At 38.6% G+C, this 21,233-nt stretch overlaps 1 protein-coding gene across 4 annotated transcripts; it reads left to right on the plus strand.

Moving 5' to 3' along the window:
* Nucleotides 1-1,488: 1,488 nt before the first annotated feature.
* LOC115801015 (CD99 antigen-like protein 2) lies at nt 1,489-19,635 on the plus strand. Of its 4 annotated transcripts, none has more exons than XM_030758700.1 (13): nt 1,489-1,756; nt 7,637-7,746; nt 7,875-8,058; nt 8,512-8,612; nt 8,759-8,897; nt 10,612-10,671; nt 11,589-11,678; nt 11,754-11,825; nt 12,540-12,566; nt 13,007-13,024; nt 15,503-15,613; nt 16,824-16,883; nt 17,003-19,635. In XM_030758700.1, exons 1-13 carry the CDS (start codon nt 1,693-1,695, stop codon nt 17,029-17,031), a joined length of 1,065 nt encoding a protein of 354 aa, XP_030614560.1. In that variant the 5' UTR covers nt 1,489-1,692; the 3' UTR covers nt 17,032-19,635. The 4 variants fall into 4 exon arrangements, with proteins under 4 accessions (XP_030614560.1, XP_030614561.1, XP_030614563.1 ...); XM_030758701.1 differs by having other exon boundaries at nt 16,827-16,883; XM_030758703.1 differs by having other exon boundaries at nt 11,754-11,810.
* Nucleotides 19,636-21,233: the final 1,598 nt, after the last annotated feature.

Raw genomic sequence — 21,233 nt, forward strand, 5'->3', positions numbered from 1 at the left:
AACAACAGACCAAAGTCTTACATCACTGATTTTGTATCCTCTTCAGAAAGTGATATTTTTAATGAATTCAAGTCAAATTACAGACTTAACATAAGTCTTAGTATAAAAATGTAGTATTATAACTTTATGTGTATATGGTGATCTTTAAGTCATGAAGTGGTGTGCATTAAAAACCCTTTAGGTGTCTCAGTCAAGGCCATGAGAAGTAGGGTACTGAAGAGTTTTTGGTTTGCTGTTTTGTTTTTGGTTTGTTGTGGGGTTTTTTTTTTTTTTTTTTTTAGATACACTGTATCTTGTGTTACTTAGGTTCAGTTTTGTACTTGCTCACAGATTGGTGACCATACATGTAAACAGGCGTGCAGCTGCACATGAAAATGGCTACACAAAACAGAATTTCCAATTAAGTAAATCAACAAGCTGCTCCTACAGTACAGCCCAAGCATGCTGGCTATATCTTTACTGGCAAAAGAGCAGAGGACTAACCTAGAAACTAGATATTAATGGCATGATGAAAAGTTTGAGGGTGAAGACATACTTTTAGGGTTATCAGCAAAAGATGTGCCCAGCTTTTCATGCTCTGCCACCAAACATTCACCAAACGTTAGCTGATGATCTGTTGCGTTTGCTTCATCTGTGAAGATGAGGATGCTCCGATCGACAAGATATGTATGTGGCTTTGGTAACAGCCAGTGCTGAGCTGCTATTGGCTACTATTATTATTTATGTAAATTGCGGCATGCTTATCAGGGTTTTGTCAGGAAATTAGTGTTTGATTGTGTTCTGCTAAAGAGTGAGGTGCAGGTGCAGTGTTGTCTTTACTGTATGGACGGTTACAGTTTTATTTATGTTTATTGTGTAAATATGGCATCATCTCAAAGCCTTTCTTTAGTTGTCTCAGACCTCTGCTTTCAGGGATCAGCATCCATCCATTTTCTTCCGCTTATCCAATTGTTTTTATTAAAGTATTTTGACTTTATTTAAAGACAATCGTCATATTAGGAAACATGATAACCAACCTAAATTTTACAACATATAACTGATACAGCCCTTATTTAACTTTGGTGCTGAGGGTACTACCCAGTGCATAGTGCCATCCCCACGGCTATGACCTCAGCATATAAGGATAGATCCTTTCAAGGACTTGCTGGACTCCTTATCAAAATCAGGGAAATATTTAAAGGAATACACGACTATATCCATTAAGGGCAATTTGGAGTTAAAACTGTACATATCCGCTGCTCCTGAATGACAAAGAGTTGAGCAGTTACTCGCACTGATCGGGCTTGATAACGACGAATATGCATCCAGATTTCTGGTAACGCTCATGGTCGGAGTGATAAAGGCAAAAAAAAAAAAAAAAAAAACTAATTAGTGCAGAAAGTCATCTGAATGCCAACACAGCAACGTACCGCCTCCCTTCATTTGGGGAAGGAGACCGCCCACCAATAAAGACCGAACCTTCTCTCCCAATCCAGACAAAGGGGACGACAGATCCGCGGCGGCGCGCACTGAGCCTGAGCATCCGAGCACCTTGGTTTGATCCGACGCGCAAGAACGCACCGGCACACATACACACGCACGCACGCCTCCCGATCTACCTGAAATCTCCCGGCCAGTTAATTGTCGTTTTTGAAGCGCGAGAAAAGGGAAACTGAGCCCCAGTTTTATTCGCAGCCTGGACGCCGTGTTCCCATGATGTCATACCTGTGGATTCTGCTATTAGGGAGCCTGCTGGCTGCCCACGCCAAGGCACAAGGTAATAATTTGTTTCCAGTTAATTCAGCGCATTCTTCAGCTGCACATTTTATTTGTGTCCATGCTATCTATCTATCTATCTAGCTATCTATGTCTGTCTCCCCGTCTGTCTGTACGTCTGTCTGACTAACTGACTGTTGGTCATTATCTCACTGCCTCCATTTCTCCCCCCACCTTTACTCCCCTCTGGTTCTCACCTGTCTTTCTCCTTTTCTGTCTTTTCTCTCCTCTCCTGTGCTTGTGTGAGTGCAATTACCACTGTGTCTTTTGCCAGTCTGTCTGAATCCCTGTCACGTTTCAGTTCAATTAACCTTTAGCTTATTTTGAATATTATTATTATTGTTGTTATTATCAGTTTTGACTAAGCAAACACAAAGCCCTCCATCTTTACTGTATTGTGTTTCTGGCTTTGTACCCCAGACATCATCATTAAAAAAAAAAGAAAAAAAAAAAGGTGTGTCTTGTAATATGGCCATATCTTTTTGGACAGGAGTTTAGGTCCATAAGGGTGTGGTGAATCCATTGTTGTTATATAAGTAATTATATTTGGTTCCTTTCCCCCCCTCATTGTCTATATGTGTGATTGAGCCACATCTATTCTTTTCTTCTCTGCATCTCTCATTCTTCATGTTTTCGCTCTCCTGTTCCTTTCCCTTCTTCTTCAGCTGGCCCATGGGCCTCTGCCCTTCCCCGCGGCACAGGCAAAGATTCCAGATTGTTCAAATGTGCAGTAAAACTCGCAGGAATAAAAGGAAGCATTAAGAAAAACACAGAAAGTGAGGAAAAATAAAGAGGAAAGTGGAAGGTTGTTGGCAGAAGATAAAAGAAAAATGTTGTAGCTGATTGAGAAGGAAAACAAGGATATGCAAGCAAGGAAAAAGTAAGACAAATGAGTTTCATTATCTTTATGCAAAAAAATTCAGTTGGACGTTGGCGCACGTGGATGTGATCTGGCAAATTCTCACTCTACCGGTTCACTTTTTATTGTCAGACAAACCACCAAAGATAAGCCATCTCTCTCTCTCACTCTCTCTCTCTCTCTCTCTCTCACTCTCTCTCTCTCTCTCACACACACACACAGGCGCACACACACACATAGGGTGATGTTCTTTTTTTTCCTTGTCTATTCACACACGTTTTCTATAATTGCAGAACTTTCACATCATTTTAAGCTCAGTAGATCTTTGAACACTCAATCACAGGAAATCTCAGTGGGTGTGTTTGCTGACTTGCATATGTGTGCACACCAGTTCATAGCCACACTGAAAAAGATGGGGTGCTAGCTCAGTTGTGTGTGCGCAAATCAGTTACAGTGCGATTTATAGAGGTGAACGATAGGGAGTGTCAGTAACTAGATCCAGCACCAGCTGTAGACAACACCCAACCACACAACTAGTCTCAGCGCCTTACGCTTCCCGAGGGCCCTTAGCATCTGTGTGTGGATGTGTGAGTGGGAGTGGGGTACAAGTTTAATGTACAGAACATGTGGGAGTATGGGTGTGCTTCATTTATCTGTGTGCGCAGTTCAGCTAGAGAACATGTGTGTGCCTTAGAAACAAATAAAAGAAAAAAGAGCTGTGATGTTTGCCAGGTGTGTGTGCATGTGTGCGTGCGTGTGTGAGTGTGTGTGTGTCTGTGTGTGTGTGTGTGTGTGCAGACTTGTCTGTGTTTACACCTTCAACTTCTAGCCCATAAATCATTCATTTGCTGGATAAGGGAATCACACACCCACATAAACAAACACTCCACAATATACACGATCTTCTCCATGGGGGCATTGTTAAGACATGGTAAACAGAGCACTTTCTGTCCCACAGAAACACAATAAAACCATACCTGGTGCTGCTGTATCACCTGACACACATGCACAAGCGTTTTCTGGTGTACTTTTATAGGATGAGGCATGCACGCGCATTATTACTCATTCAGCTGCACACAGGAAATCTCACAAAATCTTGTGGCAGGAACCAGAAGAGCTAGAAAGTAATGTTCCTTTTACCCTATGGCGCTGATAACATGCTGCGGATTTCAGTTTGTGTGATGCATAGTTTGAGTTACATAACTAAAAATGCACTGAAAATCTCTTTTACACTTCTATAGTTTCAAAACAAACAAAAAAAAAAGTGAATTAACATATAACAGAAAGCAAATTCTGCTTTTTATCAGCAGACTTACTAATACGTGACATCAAATACCAAGATAAACAGTTCCATCATTTGTCAACTTTTAGATATAATCAAGAGCACCTCATTCCACACACTAGTATACTTTAGCTCCCAAATGTCCACGTTAGTTAGCTTCTTTCTAGCTCCCTTTTTCATAAGGGGTCACCACAGTGGATGGATACACATATTTGATTTGGCAGATTTTTATGCCAGATGCCTTTCCCGACACAACCCTCTCAGGGATTTTTGTTTCCGTGTTTGTCTCCAATCAGGTATCTTTCACATATTGTGTTAACCACTACACTATGAAGGTACTTCCCAAATGTCCATGACACATGTAAAATATCATATTCATCACAATACTGGCTATTATCTTGCACTGCTTTTCAGTTGACACAGAGCTGGTGCCAAATTTAGAACTGATTCTTCACATTTTTACTGAAAAAAAATAAATGCCACCAATTTCAAAAAGCTGGTGTAGAAAATTCATTTTTAACACTGGAGGCTGGCGGCTGTGGTCTGGATGACTGCAAAAAACAAACAAAAAACCCCCACCAATGATTCATAGATACAGCCAGTGGAAACTACTGCATCATATCCAAATTTGTTCTACTTAATGATTTATAAAGTTCAGTTCTTTAACCAGTTGAAATGTGGGCTGGTTCTCTGTGATGGCAGCAGCACAGACTGTATCACCATATCGGTGAAAAACTGGAAATAACTAACATGTAAACTACAGAAAGTTGGTCATTATTTATCACAGTATGTTAATTGTTCATAAGAAGCGTGTCATCTTAGGGAGAGTATGAGGCATGCTTTGCAATCACATGGAATTTCCTTTTAATCACATCTCGTGCCATATTTCCCATGAACCGCGTTTCCCTTTTGTTATGACAGTTTTAATTTTCTGTAAAATATTTTGGTTTGTTTTAAGCATGTTGATGCATGCAGAGTGCAACTTGTGTATCCCAAGTAATATATTACGATTTTATGCTTGCACTATATAGGGGAGGTTCAGTGTTTCAGCAAACACCTACAGTACATGCAGTAAGGCGTGCACACCAGGCTGAACTCTTCCATTTTGGCATAGATCCAGTTACACCATGAACATATTTTGAAAAGAAGAGAGGCTGTTATCAGTCACTCTTGTTTTCAAGTTATGTGCCATACTGTTACACAAAGTAGAAAGGGGAAGATAGAATCAAAAGGAACTGTGTGGGAAGATGCTTATAAAGTTTCTTTCAGAGAGCTAGAAGTTGTGCTTTACCAAGCGTTATATGCAGAATTATTTATTTTCCACGAGTTATTTTAAGGAGAGCTCCTATTGGTTAAATGAAGCATGGCAATTAATCAAGTAATAATTCACGTATATCTAAAATGTTGAATGATTGCTGTTTGTAGCTCCTCAGATATATATATATATATTAAAAAAAGAAGACATTTGATCATGTTACATGGGCTGCATGAAATTATATTGTTGTGTTGCCCAAACAGATTAGTCAATATTTGAAAAATCAATCAGCAGACTAATCAGTAATAATCAAAAATATATTCGTTGCAGCATTCATTTACAGCAACTCACAGATGCAGCATATTCCCACAAACACACCTTCTCTCTGTCATCCTGTATCCAGATTTTGCTGCCAGTTTAATTGGTAGTAAGATACATTCACACATAGACAAACTGGTATAACTTAGAGTGTTTTTTTTTTTCTCAGGGCACATTTTTGCAGTTTACCACGGTTGTGTTGCCCCACACAATAGCGTGCAGCCATGTCAGAGACACAGATGACTCATCAGCCTCAAGGGAAAGTAGTGGCACTGAAACAGTCGACACTTGGCGAACGGGAAGAGACGATAGACTAGAAGACAGAAGGGAAGGAGTGAGAGCACTCGGGGATGTGCAACAGTTGGCTTCAGTGCTGTACTAACACAAAACAGGGCTCTCCTTACTCAGAGCATGAGGGTGAATGTGAGCATGTGTGCACATGAACTTCACACGTGTGTGAACATGTAGCTGTTTGTATGTTAGGGGAGGAGAGAGGTCATTTTATGAATCTGTAGAGATGTAAGTGTTGTTGGATGGGGCTATGCTTGTGGGAGAGGTAGTTGAATGAGTAAGTGGCAATCTAATAGATGGGAACAGAATGTTCTATAAAGGAGTTTGCATGCAGGGGTAGCCACTACATACACACACACACACACTCATGCACAAGAACAAGGGGAATTACATTAGATCCTCATGCTTCATACACACAGCGTTCACTCTCACTCTAATAGACACTCATTATCAGAGGTAATGGTTTGACAGATTATTAATAAAACTGTGGCAAAAGGTTACTGTCAGCTGTTTGAAGAACAGTTTGATATATATCTTTTTTTTCCCTGTGGCTCATTATAAGTGTTCTGTGCACTGGTGAGACTCATCAACTTCCATCTTAACTTTGTTCCACCTCATTAGCTTGAAATGGCACGCAAGAGCACATCTTTGATGAAGACAGTTATTTCCAGAGAACTGATTAAGATACAAAACTAATACATATATCACACATCCATGTGCACACTGTATGACTGATTAATATTTACTTTGAATGTTAAGTTGATATTATGATGATATTATATGGAACAAAGAGATTTTTTAAATGATGTTTCAGTAACCATACAGCTGTGTGTGTAGTGTTTACATGCGCTTTTGTGTGTGCATGTGTGTGTCTGTGTGTATTTTTATTTCTCCTGCTATATGAATCTGTGTTTGTGTGGATGAAAAGATTCTGGGTTTAGCCAGTACTTGTTACCACTGAAAGATTTTCAGTGTGATGGAAATACTTGAGATGTGTTGCTGCTCTCCCTCCAGGCTTCACTGATTCTGATACAATCTCACTTGGCGAGCCCAGCAATTCTTTATTGAAAATCCACTCTGCAATGAATAGCTCTTAAAAAAAAAGTGGTAGAGGTATTTGATTTTATGTCATCAGAGCAGTGGTTTTGAGCTCCCATGATAAACCAGCATCAGCGTGCTGCTGATACACACACATACACACACACACACACACACACACACACACACACACACACACACACACACAAACTGCTCATCACATACAAACTGACAAAGAGCACATCTGTGTCATTTTATCATTAGCACAGCGTTACAATACCAGTGCTGAGGTTAAGACTGCATTTGATGTGGAAGCAGGTCACATGTTATCGATGAGTATGTCATTCAATTTTTGGCTGGATTGGTAACATCAGGCACTAATCAGGCCAGGGTGGGGCTCTGAGCATGTGTGTGTGTGTGTCATCTTAAACACCACTCAGATGATTTTAATGACTCAGAGGAACAGCAGATGGATTAAGGCATGCATTTTTTTAATAATCAGTGGTTACACAAATCACTCCAAAACTATAATGGCTCTTTATTGCAATAGATTTATAATATTCCTGTCATTGGTTTCTGAACAGTAGAGGTCACAAAGTAGTGTGCTGTAGTCAGGGATGTTGTATAGGTTCAAATGCATGGGAAAACATTCTTTGAGACAGTGAGATGGACTATAAGTTGCCATGATTACCCTCTTTGTTTGTACAAGTTCTGCCAGCTGTGTGGTTGTGGCATCATGAATTGGCTTTTTTCCATCTGTTTGAATTTAACTGTAAGTGTGCCACCCCGCATTCTGTTATTATGCTCTCACTTCAAACCTTCACATAACTTTGTGCAGATGAAGTAACCCCAGCAGTAGAGACATTTGGAACTCCAGTACCTACATCAAATGTAAGGGCAGTTGTCATCGAAGAACGTGGAGTTGAGGAGACTGTCACTGCAGCTGAGGTGAGGATTAGAAATATTTTGTTGTTTGATTTGATCCATCCAGCTCTGGGTCTTTGTCAGCCATTTGAAAATCTCACCCAGCATTACATAGACCATTATTTATTTGAGTAAAATGTTGCACCAAACAGGAACCATCACTGGTGTCCACTGCTGCCTCTGAAGCTGAAGCAGACCAGCCTGCAGATCTAAGCACAGAGCCAGAAGCCACAGATGCTCCTGAAGGAGTGGAGGCCCAATCGGTTACTCCTGCGATTGGAAAAACAGAGCCAGTAACTCCAGATGTTGAAGCTAACGCACCAGCAACAACACAAGGTGATCAATAGAATTTCATATATGCACATTTAAAATAATAACAACATAAAAGCTTGGCGCTTTTCCTTTCTTTTCTTTTTTTTTTTTTTCTTATTTAACACAAATTGGTGTCAGGTTCTCTTCCCTTTTTAATCCTTGGCATTCATACTACACTGTTCTTTGGTTCCAAAAATCTTTATTCCTTTTTTTTCTTTTGCTGTAAAATTTTTTAGCCAGTTAAATCTCTCACAGCACAGCTGCAGTGTATTAAAAATCTTTGTAAATCTTTGTAGCAAACAGCAGATTCAACTTTTGCACCATGTCATCAAAAGCTATATTAAGTCGCTCTGATTTTGTTTTCAACTCTGTAACAAAACAAGCAATGAAAGCCCATTCCACAAAATTTGGTATAAAAATTCAAATTAGTGATCTAATATTTTTCTGCTTCTGTTTCACTCTTCTAACCACGGCCAGCTGCCGAGTCTGAGGATGATGCTCCAGGGCTTGTGCAAACAACAGTCAGTGTAGAGGAGGAACCTATCATAAACGCTGGTACAACACCTGCTCAAGAGGAGGTGAGCAGCAGTTTTAAAAAGTCTCAGACAAACAGCCTATTTGAACCTGTTAAGTTGTGTATTTTACATATATTATTTATAAGCTGCTATGATGTGACTGTGTCCTTGCTATAGGTTCATATATGTTATAATACATTTTTTTATAGAGTGGACTTGACACCACACCAGCAATTGGTGACAAGGTAGCAGACAATGAGGAGGCACCAACTGATGCAGCTGCAAATGAAGAATCATCCACAGATGAGATCACAACGATAGTGGAGGATTTTGTCCACCCAAAATGCAGTTGAGTTCTGGCAGCTGAGTATGTGTCCAGTCTTAAGACCTCAGAGGAAATGTTGTAGACAGAGCTAAGTACATGTATTCTGTAGATGCCACCGTCTCTTATGCATGAGTGTGTTTTACAATGTGAAACTGCACAAACCTGTTTGGAAATATCAAACATTATTATTTGACAGTTTGACTCCTTGTTCTTTTGGTCATAAAACCTCTAAACAAGTCTTGACATCACTTTATTTAATTGAATACAGTTTCACTAGACTTACAGAAGGCCAACAGCTCAACTGATGTTCATAAATGTTCATTTTTAGCAGCATTTTACATAATTACAGAAATTGCATCTGAGAGTCTGCGTGAGAAATAGCTTGAAACTCATATGATCAGTTGGATCTTGGGGTTTTCCCAAAATCTCTGGCGATACTGCAGCACTGCCTGTCCCCGAGCAAACACATAAAATCAAACACATTTAAGGAATGCCATTTATGCTAGAATCAGTCTATCTTAAGTCCATAACTAAATATTTTTTTGTGAGCTTAAATCTCAACTGTGCATTTCTTTGACCCAGGAATAATTAAATTACTGCTGACAAAACTCTTGTATTATCACACATAATTTGCCTACAACTCCCTATTTTCTAAATAAATTTATTTATCTGTTCCTTTCTACCAAGAAATACAAATCCCTCGGGAAGGTTATGAGGTGGGATTTTGGCCCGTGTGAGTTTATCTTCTAAATTGTGCATGTCATGAGCCTTTCAATTGACCTTAATATAAGTTTATCAAAGTAGAAGTGTCTCCCCTTATTTGTGTGTTCCTATCTAATCTTATAACAGTATTCTCCCTAACACTCTCTCCTTTCTCAAACTGGAATTCATGCCCTTTCCTTCTAAACATTATGCTGATGTCATTTCAATATTTCCTATCCTAAGGTGATGTTTGTTTTTACCGTTATTAGAAAGAGACATCCTGCTTTAGCTTAGCTTTATCCCCGGGAGTGCTGATAGTGAGATGGGGAAGGTTGTATTTAGTGTTGTTGCCATGGAAGAAACATAAAGAAAGAAAGGAGGAGAAGAGCTATTCAGACAAGAAGAAAAGATGTGAGGTCAATGAGAAGCAGTATGAGAGTAATGATATAAAACTTAGCTCAGCATGTAGCTTTTGTTACTTATCCATCCTGGCAAGTTATTCTGTCATTTTAATTTTACTTGCTGTCATGATTTTATTAAGGCGGAAGAATAGGTCACTAGAAAATAGGTCACTCAGCTTTCTGTCAGTAATAAATTAATTTGATAATCACACCCCTCCCTGCCCACTCTAACACTGTACATGGAGTCACACATGCTGTACAAGTCACTTGGGTTTTCCCCCAATGCATATAGTAGGCTAAGGTTTTGTTCGTGACAGATAATATCCTTTAATCTAAGTCAACATTGGTTCACAAGATCACAGTTACACCCTCGGAGCAGGCTGTGTTTCAGTGTCCTTATTGAGAACACCTCTGCAGGGCATTCACGAGGGCCATGACGGACTGAAAACAGAGTGTTATAGTGTGTTAGAGAGACAATGTGGCATTAGATAAAAAATCAAATTTCTTTAGGATAGGAAAATTGCCTTACAGTGATCATTTTTGCATTTCTGTCACTCATGTTTTTTTTTTTTTTTTTATGCATGTGTTTATGTGTATTTGTATGTATTTATTTATATATTTATTTATTCACCAGATACAGGGTTTAACTTGGAAAAGGCACTGGAGACGTCATTACCAGAGCAGAGCTCAGATGGTTAGTAATCGCTAATAATAATTACAATTGAGTTGATTTTTGTAACCAATAACCAAAAATGTCCAGAGTTGGGGATGCACAGAATAACCTGTGCAATACAATGAAGGTGGAGATAAACTTTAAAGTGTAGTTCAGTTTTAGTCCAAATTTCTTCAAATCAGTGCAGTCTCATGAATGCCTTTTCTATCGCAGTTAAAACCATGCAGTGCAATGAGATTAGCCGTGTTTACCGCAGTGACTGTAGATCTTAGGGATTAACTATGTCTCAACTTGAGGCTTTTGCTAGCATGGAGGGCTACATACTTTTTACCCCAATGTTTTCACAAACAGATAATTCTATAAAATCACAGTTGGCTAGATTTATATGCATAAATGGAAATTTAATGAGACAGTTGACATTATCTAATTAGCTGTTCTTTTTAAGTGGTGAAATTAGAGTATTGCAGGGGAATTAGCTTAGACTGTCATCCATCTTCATAAAGGCTTAAAAATTACAGTTCAATTATTTGTGCATATTGGTTAGTATTTTGTGGGGGGTTTAGCCTGCTGTACAGTACATCTACCTTTGAATGTAGTCAAATGAAAACTAATGTATTTCAGTGCATAATAAGTTGATATTGTTAGCACCTCCTCAACCACGTAACCAGCAAGAAGCTTATTAGCTGCCATAGCTAGTTTTAGGCAAACCAAAAGCTAACCATTACTGTTTTTAGCACCAGCATTGTCCTCCTAAATGGTCTTGTGAAGCTGTGTCATTAAATGTGATGGAGCTCCAGCCCCAGGCAGCTTTGGCCTCATTTTAAAAAAATGGTAGAGCAACTGAAAGGCTGTGCTTTAGTTTGTTAGAATGACGATGATCTGATTGGAAATTCCCACCCCATTTGATAATTTTATTTTATTTTATTATTTTTTTCCAGGGTTTAATTTGGGAGATGCTTTGAATGACAATGATGAGAATGATGAGAATGAAAACCTTCATGCACCCTCAGGGGGCCAGAGTCGCAGTGGTTGGTATTCATTTATAGCTATTATAGTTGAATTGATTTGATTTGATCATTTTATCATAATTTTTTTTCCTCCAGCGTTTAATTTTGGAGGTGCTTCAAATGGAGACAGTGATAACCCGTCAACCTTGGGGGGTAAGGGTCACAGTGGTTGGTATTCATTTATAACAATTGTAGTTGTGCTCTAGTATTCTGTGTAGTTTGGTTTTGGTAGAACATTCTGTTTATCTCTCTACTGCAAGGAGGGCGTCAGTTCAGTGCCTTGCATGGTGCTGCACTGATTTGCTTTACAAAAGTTTCATTTAAGGCAATATGACAGAAATGTGGGAATAACAGATTTTCTTCAAGCAGCTTCTCAGTTTCCTTCTCAAAGGTGATTCCAAAAACTCAAAAGTAGTATAATCATTATATACTTGTGAAAGGTTACTCTTCTTTAGTACTCTGTTATTAGGAGCGTTGTCAAGTTGAAGCAAGTAAAGGGCAACGATGATGTCACAGACGTATACAGACAGGCAGTGCAGAAGGAGATAACAGGGTTGTTTGAGTGTGGATCAAAACAAAGATCAGAGTGTGAAAGAGTTAGAAAGAGTGTTTGTCTCTTTCTGTCAAATATTTTATTACTCTGTGACAAAAGTATCTTTGCCATCTTTGTAACTGTAAAGAAGTGATGCTTCATGCAAAGTTGTGTGTATGCATGAGTGCGTGTCAACAGTCTAGATAGGACAGAAACTCCTAGTGCCCCTGAGGTTATAAGCCAGCACAAAGAGGATAAGCTCACCTCTCTTCTATTTTTTTATTCTGTCAATTCAGTAACAATGCTTTATTAGTACATTTAATAATATGCATCATTGTGTCTCTCTCTAGGACCTGCTATGGGTGCCTCTGAAAGTGGTAAGGACTGTGTGTGTGTGTGTGTGTGTGTGTGTGTGTGTGTGTGTGTGTGTGTGTGTGTGTGTGTGTGTGTGTGTGTGTGTGTGTGTGTGTACGCGTGTGTGTGCGCGTGTGTGTGCGTGTGTGTGTGTGTGTGTGTGTAAGACATCGAGTGTATGTAGTTCTGAAACTTAGTGAAACAGGATATTAGAGGCATGCCTTTGACAATGCAAACAGGATAAAAGAGTCACAGAAAAATGCCTCTCCTCTGTTGTTTGAAGCAGGTCTTTAAGGGTGCATCACTATGAATTTTGCTGGAAGTAATTTCTGCTTCTGAATTTCAGTGAAACAGTAGAATTAAATCAGATCAGATGGAAGGATGCAAACAATTTACCATTAAACACTAAATGGTACACTTTCATGTTGTTAACTTTCTGTGTGTTCTTTCTTTTTAACCGCAGGAGGTCGTCAGTCCCAAAGTGAGTTGTCTTTTCTGTTTTAGTGTGCCTTTTCGCCATACTCCCGTATACTCCACTATTCACTTTTTTTTTTGAATAGGCATAAGTGCTAAAACAATTCCATTGTCATTCTACAGCTACACAGGAGCATTATTCATGTGTAACATGCTAAACTTTAAAAATACTAGTGCTCCTGAGCATCAATATATTCCACAGCAGGACCAGAACCTTTTGGTAGCAAATAATTCAAGCCCCACAGCAACATACTGATTGGATCACAGTATCTTCTTACTGCTGTAGTTATCTTCTTATAGTTTTACTTCTGTACATTCCTTAATGAATCAGTTTTTGTTTGAAGTGCAGACTTTTAGCTTTTATTGAATTTTTATTTAGAAAGTACAGATATTTTTATACACAGTCCCCCATTTTCAGAGGATCAAAATTAATTGAACAAATTAACATGAACATCACCAAATGCTGTGTTACCTCCCTTGAGATGCTGTGCTAGGCCTTTACTGCAGCAACCTTAAGTTGCTGCTTATTTGCGGGTCTTTCTCCATTCAGTTTTGTCTTCAGTAACTGAAAAGCATACGTTGTTGGATTGATATGAGGCGACTGAGTTGGCTATATCTAATTTCTTTGCCTTGAGAGTCTTTTGGGTTGCCTTTGCAGTATGCTTTGAGTCATTATCCACATCATCAATAAGCACTAGTGGGTCAGTTCCTTTTTAGGAATGTCCTGGATTGTTGATTTGACTACTTTTAAAATTTCCCTCATTTTTTTTTTTTTGGTCAGCCTGACGATGGCCTCCCTGACTTCTTTTTTGGGCGTCAGATTTAAAATTACAGACAAGAGCTATAAAATAAAAATTCAGCACTCTGACTCCAATATTATGTCTGATTCATTTGTTATGAAATAATGAGTCAGCAGGCCTCATCTGGACATGAAGGTGCTTGTCAGTGAATTGCCCAATTAATGTTAAGCTTCTGAAAATGGGGGACTATGTATAAAAAGGCTGTCATTTCTAAACAGTTAATGCAAACTGTTTTTTAAACCCTTTGAATGAAAGTTGAATGTCTGCACTTCAATCATATATCAATTGTTCAATTTAGAATCCACTGTGGTGGCGCACAGAGGCAAAACTATAAAAATTTTGTCTTTGTCCAACAAAAACTATATATGGTGACACTTGTCTCTGGATTTACACCTAATTACCTCAGACCTAACTGAGTTTAATGATTTTGTGTCATGCAGTAGCCTCAGCAGGTGTGCTTCTTTAAACCTTCTTTTGAAGTTTAAAAAGTATCTATGAGCTGTAGAATCTACCAAATTGATTTAAGTTAAAAGTGCTTTTAAAAATGTGTCTCACAGAAGAGACTCTGTTGAAAATATGGAAAACTCAGCGCACCTCAGTATTATTTCATATCAGTACAGAAACTGCTCTGTGTCAGCTGTATGTTCAGCTTTTGTACGCATTCATGTTCATACTTGTCAGCTTACACCCACCTTTACTTCCTTTTACTGACTCACTACATTGTCCCGTTTCATTCCAATTAATTTAACTGACTAATTCCCACTTTTTATTCATCTCACTTTTCTGACTCATGCCACTCCCTTGTTTTTTCCACACTGTGTACTCTGGATCTACTGTCCTCCTTTATTCTTCCTTTTTTTAACTTGTCTTTTATGCCTCAGCATCAGTTTCACTCCCGTACAAAATAAAAGCCCTGTCTTTAGCTTGGAAATCCATCAAACTGTATGCCAGGTACAAGCAGTCATAGTGTAAACACCTTTAAATTATGATGGAAATTGTTCTTTTGTCAGGTATTGTTACTTAAACCTGTTCATTGAGAAAAAATTATATAGAGAAACAATTAATTACATTTACTTACAATTTAAGCAATTTAGTGACACAGGAGATGTGCCAGTACCTACAGTTGGCTGTGTGCTGTCACACAACATGAAGACTATTCATTTTGGTGTTGTCATAGTAACTGGGCTACAGGTGCAGACAGATTTCTGCGAATGCTCACTGTGAATGGTGTTGGAAGTTTAAATCACAGACGAATGAAAAGGAACGAGAAAATTCTGGAATGAGCTGATGCAACTCTCTCTCTCTCCCGCACACACACACACACACACACACACACTGTTGCCTGCTCTTCATCGCCTCCCTCCCTTTCCCCCTGTCTGTCTCGCACATACACGCATAATTCACACATTATGTTATGTCAGTGAGCTTCCTCTCTGAATCGCTGTTCATTCTTTTGACTGCAAAATAGCACCCAGTGGCTGACACTGAATGTTACCGTTACAGTTGTTATAGTCAGACGTTGCACTGAAAAGCACTCGCATTAATTGCATTAATACTGTAAAACATGCTCAGACTAATAGCTTTAAAGTTCCAGTGGCATGATCATATGCCAAAGTTGACCGCACGTTCTCTGCTTATCACTTATCTGTATTTGTTTCTTTGATTGTCTGTTTCTTTTGCTACAGAGGGCGGCTCTTTAGCAGGAATCCTTAGTGCAATTGTTGTGGCTGCAGTGGGAGCAGTCGCTGGATACTTCACCTATCAGCAGAAGAAACTCTGCTTCAAAAATAGACAGGGTAATTACTTTATCCTTTTGTTGCTGGTGATCTGGTATCTAATTAATAGCAATAAATCAAAGAGAAACCTCATTAATATAGCAGCTACATAAACAGCTGTACACAAGACTTGATATTAGATTAGACAGTAAGGAACATAAAATAGAGAAATTCCTCTAGAACCCCCATCAACCATCAACCATGTTGTTCAGTTTGGTGTCCACATTAGTGGAAAAACTGGCCTGAATGACTTGTTTAGGTCAAAGCCCTTTGAAATTAATGCCAACCCCATCAACGTTTCAGATCTGTTGAGTCATAATGATGCTACAAAAGAAAGTTCTTCATGTTTTATCAGAATCTCAACTTTATATGAAGTTGCTGCCATCCTAACAACCCGCTTTAGCCATGCTAAAGTGCACAGTGGGCAAGGTGTGCGTTTGTTTTTCTTAGTCCTAAAAGCAAACGTTTGGAAATTATTAGTTCTTTGAAATTCAGCTTTTGGCTTCCTCTCATAAAGTGCCGTCAGTTACATTCAACTCACGGGCATCACATTACTGCCAGTTCAGCAAAGTTTTAATTTGCAGTAAACATGAACAGTAGGTCATCCAGTTATACTAGTGCAGGCCTATTGTCAGATTTAAAATAACTGTTATAATTTGAGCATTTTGAGTAACAGCTGTGAGCAACAGTTCTTAATGTAACTAAACATCTTTAGAAATGATTTAATCTTTTCCCCTGTAAAGAATAGAGATGGTAATTACAGCCAAGAACTGCTCCATTAAAGATAAAATGGGAAGCTTGGACTCCACGGGTATGAACAAGTTCTGCACTGTGACACCAAAGAGAGAAAAAAAAATCATTGTGAAGATAATAAGCAGTTAACCCCCAAAATAAGATTTATAGCAGTTATGCTGTATAGTTCACACTTATGGACACAAAGGATGGATGCAGCTACCTTGTTGTCCATAGTGGTTGTCAAGTTGAATTTTGAAACCTCAACTTTAATAGTATAGCTCTCACCGTCTTGGTCTATGAGTACATACTCACTTTTGATGGCAGCCTCAAGGAACTGGAATTTTTGCCAATTATACATTGGCTTAATGTTCTTGCCCTGGAGGTTGTTGCTCAGTTAAATGCTTGTGAAATTGAACCTTGCAGTTGAGCAATGTGTTGCCTTCTCTGCTTTATTTCCTCATTTTGCTTCTCTCTGACTGTCACTTTTTGTGACTAGAAGCAGATCCAGAGGCTCCACACAAAGCTGATGCAGCAGAGGCTCAGTCAGATCCCCAGGGTATGACACAGACACACAATGAAAATACAAAGAACACATTTTTGGTACAAATACTCACATTTAGTACTTTGAATGCCTTAAACATTAGACTGTGTGTTTTTTTATGTCTTTGTTTACAGTTCTTAGCAACCTTCTGAACTCCTCCTAGACCAGAAACGATCACCTGGCTGCCTGGACCAACTGCAGTCTAGCAAAGTGGCAATCTCACTGTTCAGCTCTCTCCTCTGTAGAGCTAAATTACTGTGAGGCCCCAGAGTAGGGCTGTATGTTTCATTCTGAATTTGTATGTGTGTATGTTGGTCTACACAAGCCTGTGTGGGTGTGTCTCAGTGTGCGTGTGCATATGTCCGTTCATTCTTGCGTGTGCATAAATGTGGAGAAAAGGAGCTAGATAAAGATCAAGCGATCTTTAGGGCTTTCATTATTGTTACAAAAAAAAAAGGAATTTATTAAAAATAATTGGTCAAACATTCTACTTTAAGCCAAATAATTGTTTTTTTCAGTGGCCATCAAAGAGATTTCATCTCAAATGACATATAACCATAAAATGGATTAATTATATAGCTACTTTTTATTTTTATTTATATGGCTACAACCCTGCTCTATAAATGTAAATATAAACTAGTAACTGATATTGATGTTGTAGATGTTTAACTTGTAATTGTTTCTTTGAAATTTTATACAATTTTGCCATTGTTGAGCTACCTTAATGATTTGAAGTCATTTAGGTAAAACATTTCTTTTTCAATTAGCTATAGCACAGATGGGGGTTAATTGGATAACAGGGAGATACAATAGCTACCATTTTGTGGATTCTGGTTAGGAGCTGTAGTATAGAATTTAAATCCGAGTATTCTCGGGATACTGTTATATGGGCAGATGTGTTTAGATGACCGATGATGTCGCTGTATGTATGTGCTTGTTTTTTGATAGGTGAAGGGGCTTGATTTTAAATCCTGTTAAGTGACTGCTATTTCTCCTCAGTGAGTTGAATACATTAAAAGCTGATACAAATCAAATAGTCTCTAACAATTCAATACAAATTAACTTAGGACATACCAAAAAAAAAACATTTAACAGAAATATATTGTCTAAACTTACTGAGGTGAGATGAAGTAAAGTCCTATCCAGTGTTGTTACTATAAATGGATGAATGGTCACGTGACATGGACAAATTTAATGGAGGTCATGTAGTTGCATATTAGACTTTGTTCTGATGTAGTATGTGTCTAGTTGTGATGCAGTAATTTTTTTTCTCTATAGTGCCTTTCACTGACACAGCCTGGCTTGAGCAATCTATAGACACACAGAGAAGACTTAGAGGGTGACAAATTAAAGGATAATGAGGGTGTCCCGCTGGTTTATGCTGCAGGGAGAATTTGCTGAAGTGGGTCAGTTGCAATTTTAAATCAGCATAAAGTTCTGAGTGATTTCAAGTTTGTCGTGTAATAAAACATTTCACTCCGATGACAGGAGACTCTTATAAGATGAAAATGCACCCATCCACAGGGCCCGATTAATCACTTGATAAGTTTGAAAACAGTTGATTCATATACTTATAATCTCAACCCAGCTCCGTCACCACCTTTTACTTTTAATTTTTGACCCATCTGTCCTGGGAAAACAAGCAAACCAGTAGGTACTGTAACAGAAAATATATACATTAGGCACAAAATAAGCAAATAATGTTCTGTTTTCAACTTCTATTTCAGTGGTTAAAAATTACTTAAACTTAAACGTAAAATAATAATAATAAACACACATAACAGCCGCTGTATATGTGTTCACAGTGGGCCAATTTACAGTCTTAGCTAGTTTAGCTAATCTTGCATTCTAAACTGATTGCAAATGTAACACTCTGCTCATTGTGTGTCTCTTTATTTGAGCAAGCCAGTTGCTGTAACAGTGTATTTGTATCGTACATATATCCACATTACAAACACCATTCACTTGTGATTTTTATATGAATCCTTTTCATTCAGCAGCCGTGCCTCGGCGCCAACAGATTGTCTTTAGTCAACTTGTTTGCTGTGCTAATTTGTTGTTATTATTATTGTGAAACGCCTCAGATGCAGCGCTACTGCTTTTTTTGCAAATGTAGCACAAAAAAAAAAAAGATCCAAACTTCTGAATGTCTTTTTTGTTGCCTTGAAGTTTTGTACTTGCCCTGCTCCCTTTAAACTTTAAAATATGGTTATAGAGGCTGCATAGTGCTGCAGGTCATGTAGTGTTTGTTACTTATAAAGCACCATATAGCTGCAATACAGGACAGAGACTGTTGCTAACAGCCTAGCCTCAAGCTGAGAAATGATAATAGTGTGTGATTGATTTTATTTTATAAACTGTGGGACGGACACAGTGTCAGAGCTCTGCCTTCTTAACCTGTAATCTGTGATAGACAAATGATGTTTCTCTTGTAACACCGAACGATGTGGATAGTGTGTCAGGAGCGACAATGCACAAAATTACCCACTCAGTAATAACAACACAAATAGTATTCGCCACTGATGCCTTCAAAATACAAATTCCTTCTTTGAATTCAGTGCTGCCCTCACTTTGCAGTGAACAAAGGCGCTCTAGTGTCCTGCGATGCTCTTTTAGATAACTTGCGGTAAAGGAGGCTGTCACAATAATTCAGAAAAATTAGGTATATGTTACCTGCACTGGGAGCATTATGGTCCACAATACATTTGATCCCAAACAGTCAGATTCCCTGGGAATAATTCAGTCTTATTTATAATGTACCAATTCACAACAACAGTCGCTTCAAGGTGCTTAATCCCAGCAATACAAAGTATTAGAGCAAAGTATTCAAACCAGAATGTAAACCTTGAGTCTTGTAAACTCATTGGGTCCTGAAGTGCACTTCCCACATAATACTAGGGCATCAGTCATGGCACTGACCAGTCCTGCCTTATACCTTATATGCTCTTGAATATTCCTGGAAGGAAAACAAAGAACAATGTCATCATGAAAAAGAAGCAGTGAAACAAGCAGAGATGTTTTGTAATCTCAATGGGAGAAGCACGTTCCTATCCTGTATACATCTTGGTTTATTACGCATCTATAGAAAATTTAATTTTCTTATTTTGACTTCCTGTTTATTTAAATATTCTGTGTGTTTTTTGTGTAGGAACTGTCCTTTCCATTTTTGTCATCTGGCACTTGTGTTCTTCTGGAGTGTTGTAAATAATGTTTGAGGAATCAATTAAACTGTTTTTGTGGGATTTTCTTTCTCCATTTTTCTTTATTTTTATCCACTGTTGATGGCTCAGTTCATCATCCACACCAAAAGCAGTCTTCAGTGATTTAATGAACTGTCAAGAAATTTGGTAGGGATATTCAAGGTCCCCAGAGGATTAATTGCATTAGCACCATCATTTAGTCTAAAATTACTGTCCTTTGGTTTATGCTAAAATACATTTTAAATAGTTCCCATCAGTCTCAGCAGTGCGTGTTTTTATTGCTAATTATAAAATGTTAGGTACACTAATGTGCAAAAAATGTAATTGTGAACATGCATATACTGTACATTCACCAGCTACTTCATTAGGTACACCTGTTCAACTGCTCATTAACACAAATATCTAATCAGCCAATCGCATGGCAGCAACTCAGTGTATTTAGGCATGTAGACATGGTCAAGACAGCTTGCTGAAGTTTTGAACTGCGCATCAGAATGTGAAAGAAAAGTGGTTTTAAGTGTCTCTGAATCCAGTATGGTTCTCGGTGCAAGGCAGGCTGGTCTGAGGATTTCAGAAACGCATGCAACCATCTCTAGGGTTTACAGAGAATGGTCCAAAAAAGAGAAAACTTCCAGTGAGCAGCAGTTCTCAGGGTGAAATTGCCTTGTTGATGCCAGACATCAGAGGAGAATGGCCAGACTGCTGTGAGCCAACGGGAAGGCAATAGTAGCTCAAATAACCATTCCTTACAACCAAGGTATGGAGATGATCAGCTCTAAACCCACATCATGTCAAGATTAGAACCAGATGGGCAGCAGCAGCAGAAGACCATACTAGGTGTTGCCCCTCTCAGCTAAGAACAGGAAAGTGAGGCTAGAATTTGCACAAGTTCACCAAAATTGAACAACAGAAGATTGGGAAAATGCTGCCTGCTCTGATGAGTTTCCATTTCTACTTTAACATTTGGATGGTAGGGTCAGAATTTTATGTAAAAACCATGAAAGCACACATCTGCCGTGCCTTGTAACAGCATCACACTCTGGGCCCCTTAGTGCCAAGGGAGTATTGTTTAAATGCCATAGTCTCCCTGAGTGCTGTTGCTGACCAAGTCTGTCACTTTTTCAATCCAATTTTATTTATATAGCACCAAATCACAACAAACAGT

The sequence above is a fragment of the Archocentrus centrarchus genome, chromosome 21 (assembly GCF_007364275.1).
Source record: "Archocentrus centrarchus isolate MPI-CPG fArcCen1 chromosome 21, fArcCen1, whole genome shotgun sequence".
Classification (NCBI taxonomy): Eukaryota; Metazoa; Chordata; class Actinopteri; order Cichliformes; family Cichlidae; genus Archocentrus; species Archocentrus centrarchus.

Coding starts and splice junctions, on each gene's coding strand:
- LOC115801015 (XM_030758700.1), top strand. CDS start 1,693: ATGATGTCATACCTGTGGATTCTGCTATTAGGGAGCCTGCTGGCTGCC. Junction 11,679..11,753: donor AGGGGGCCAGAGTCGCAGTG/GTTGGTATTCAT, acceptor TTTTTCCTCCAG/CGTTTAATTTTGGAGGTGCT. Junction 16,884..17,002: donor GGCTCAGTCAGATCCCCAGG/GTATGACACAGA, acceptor CTTTGTTTACAG/TTCTTAGCAACCTTCTGAAC.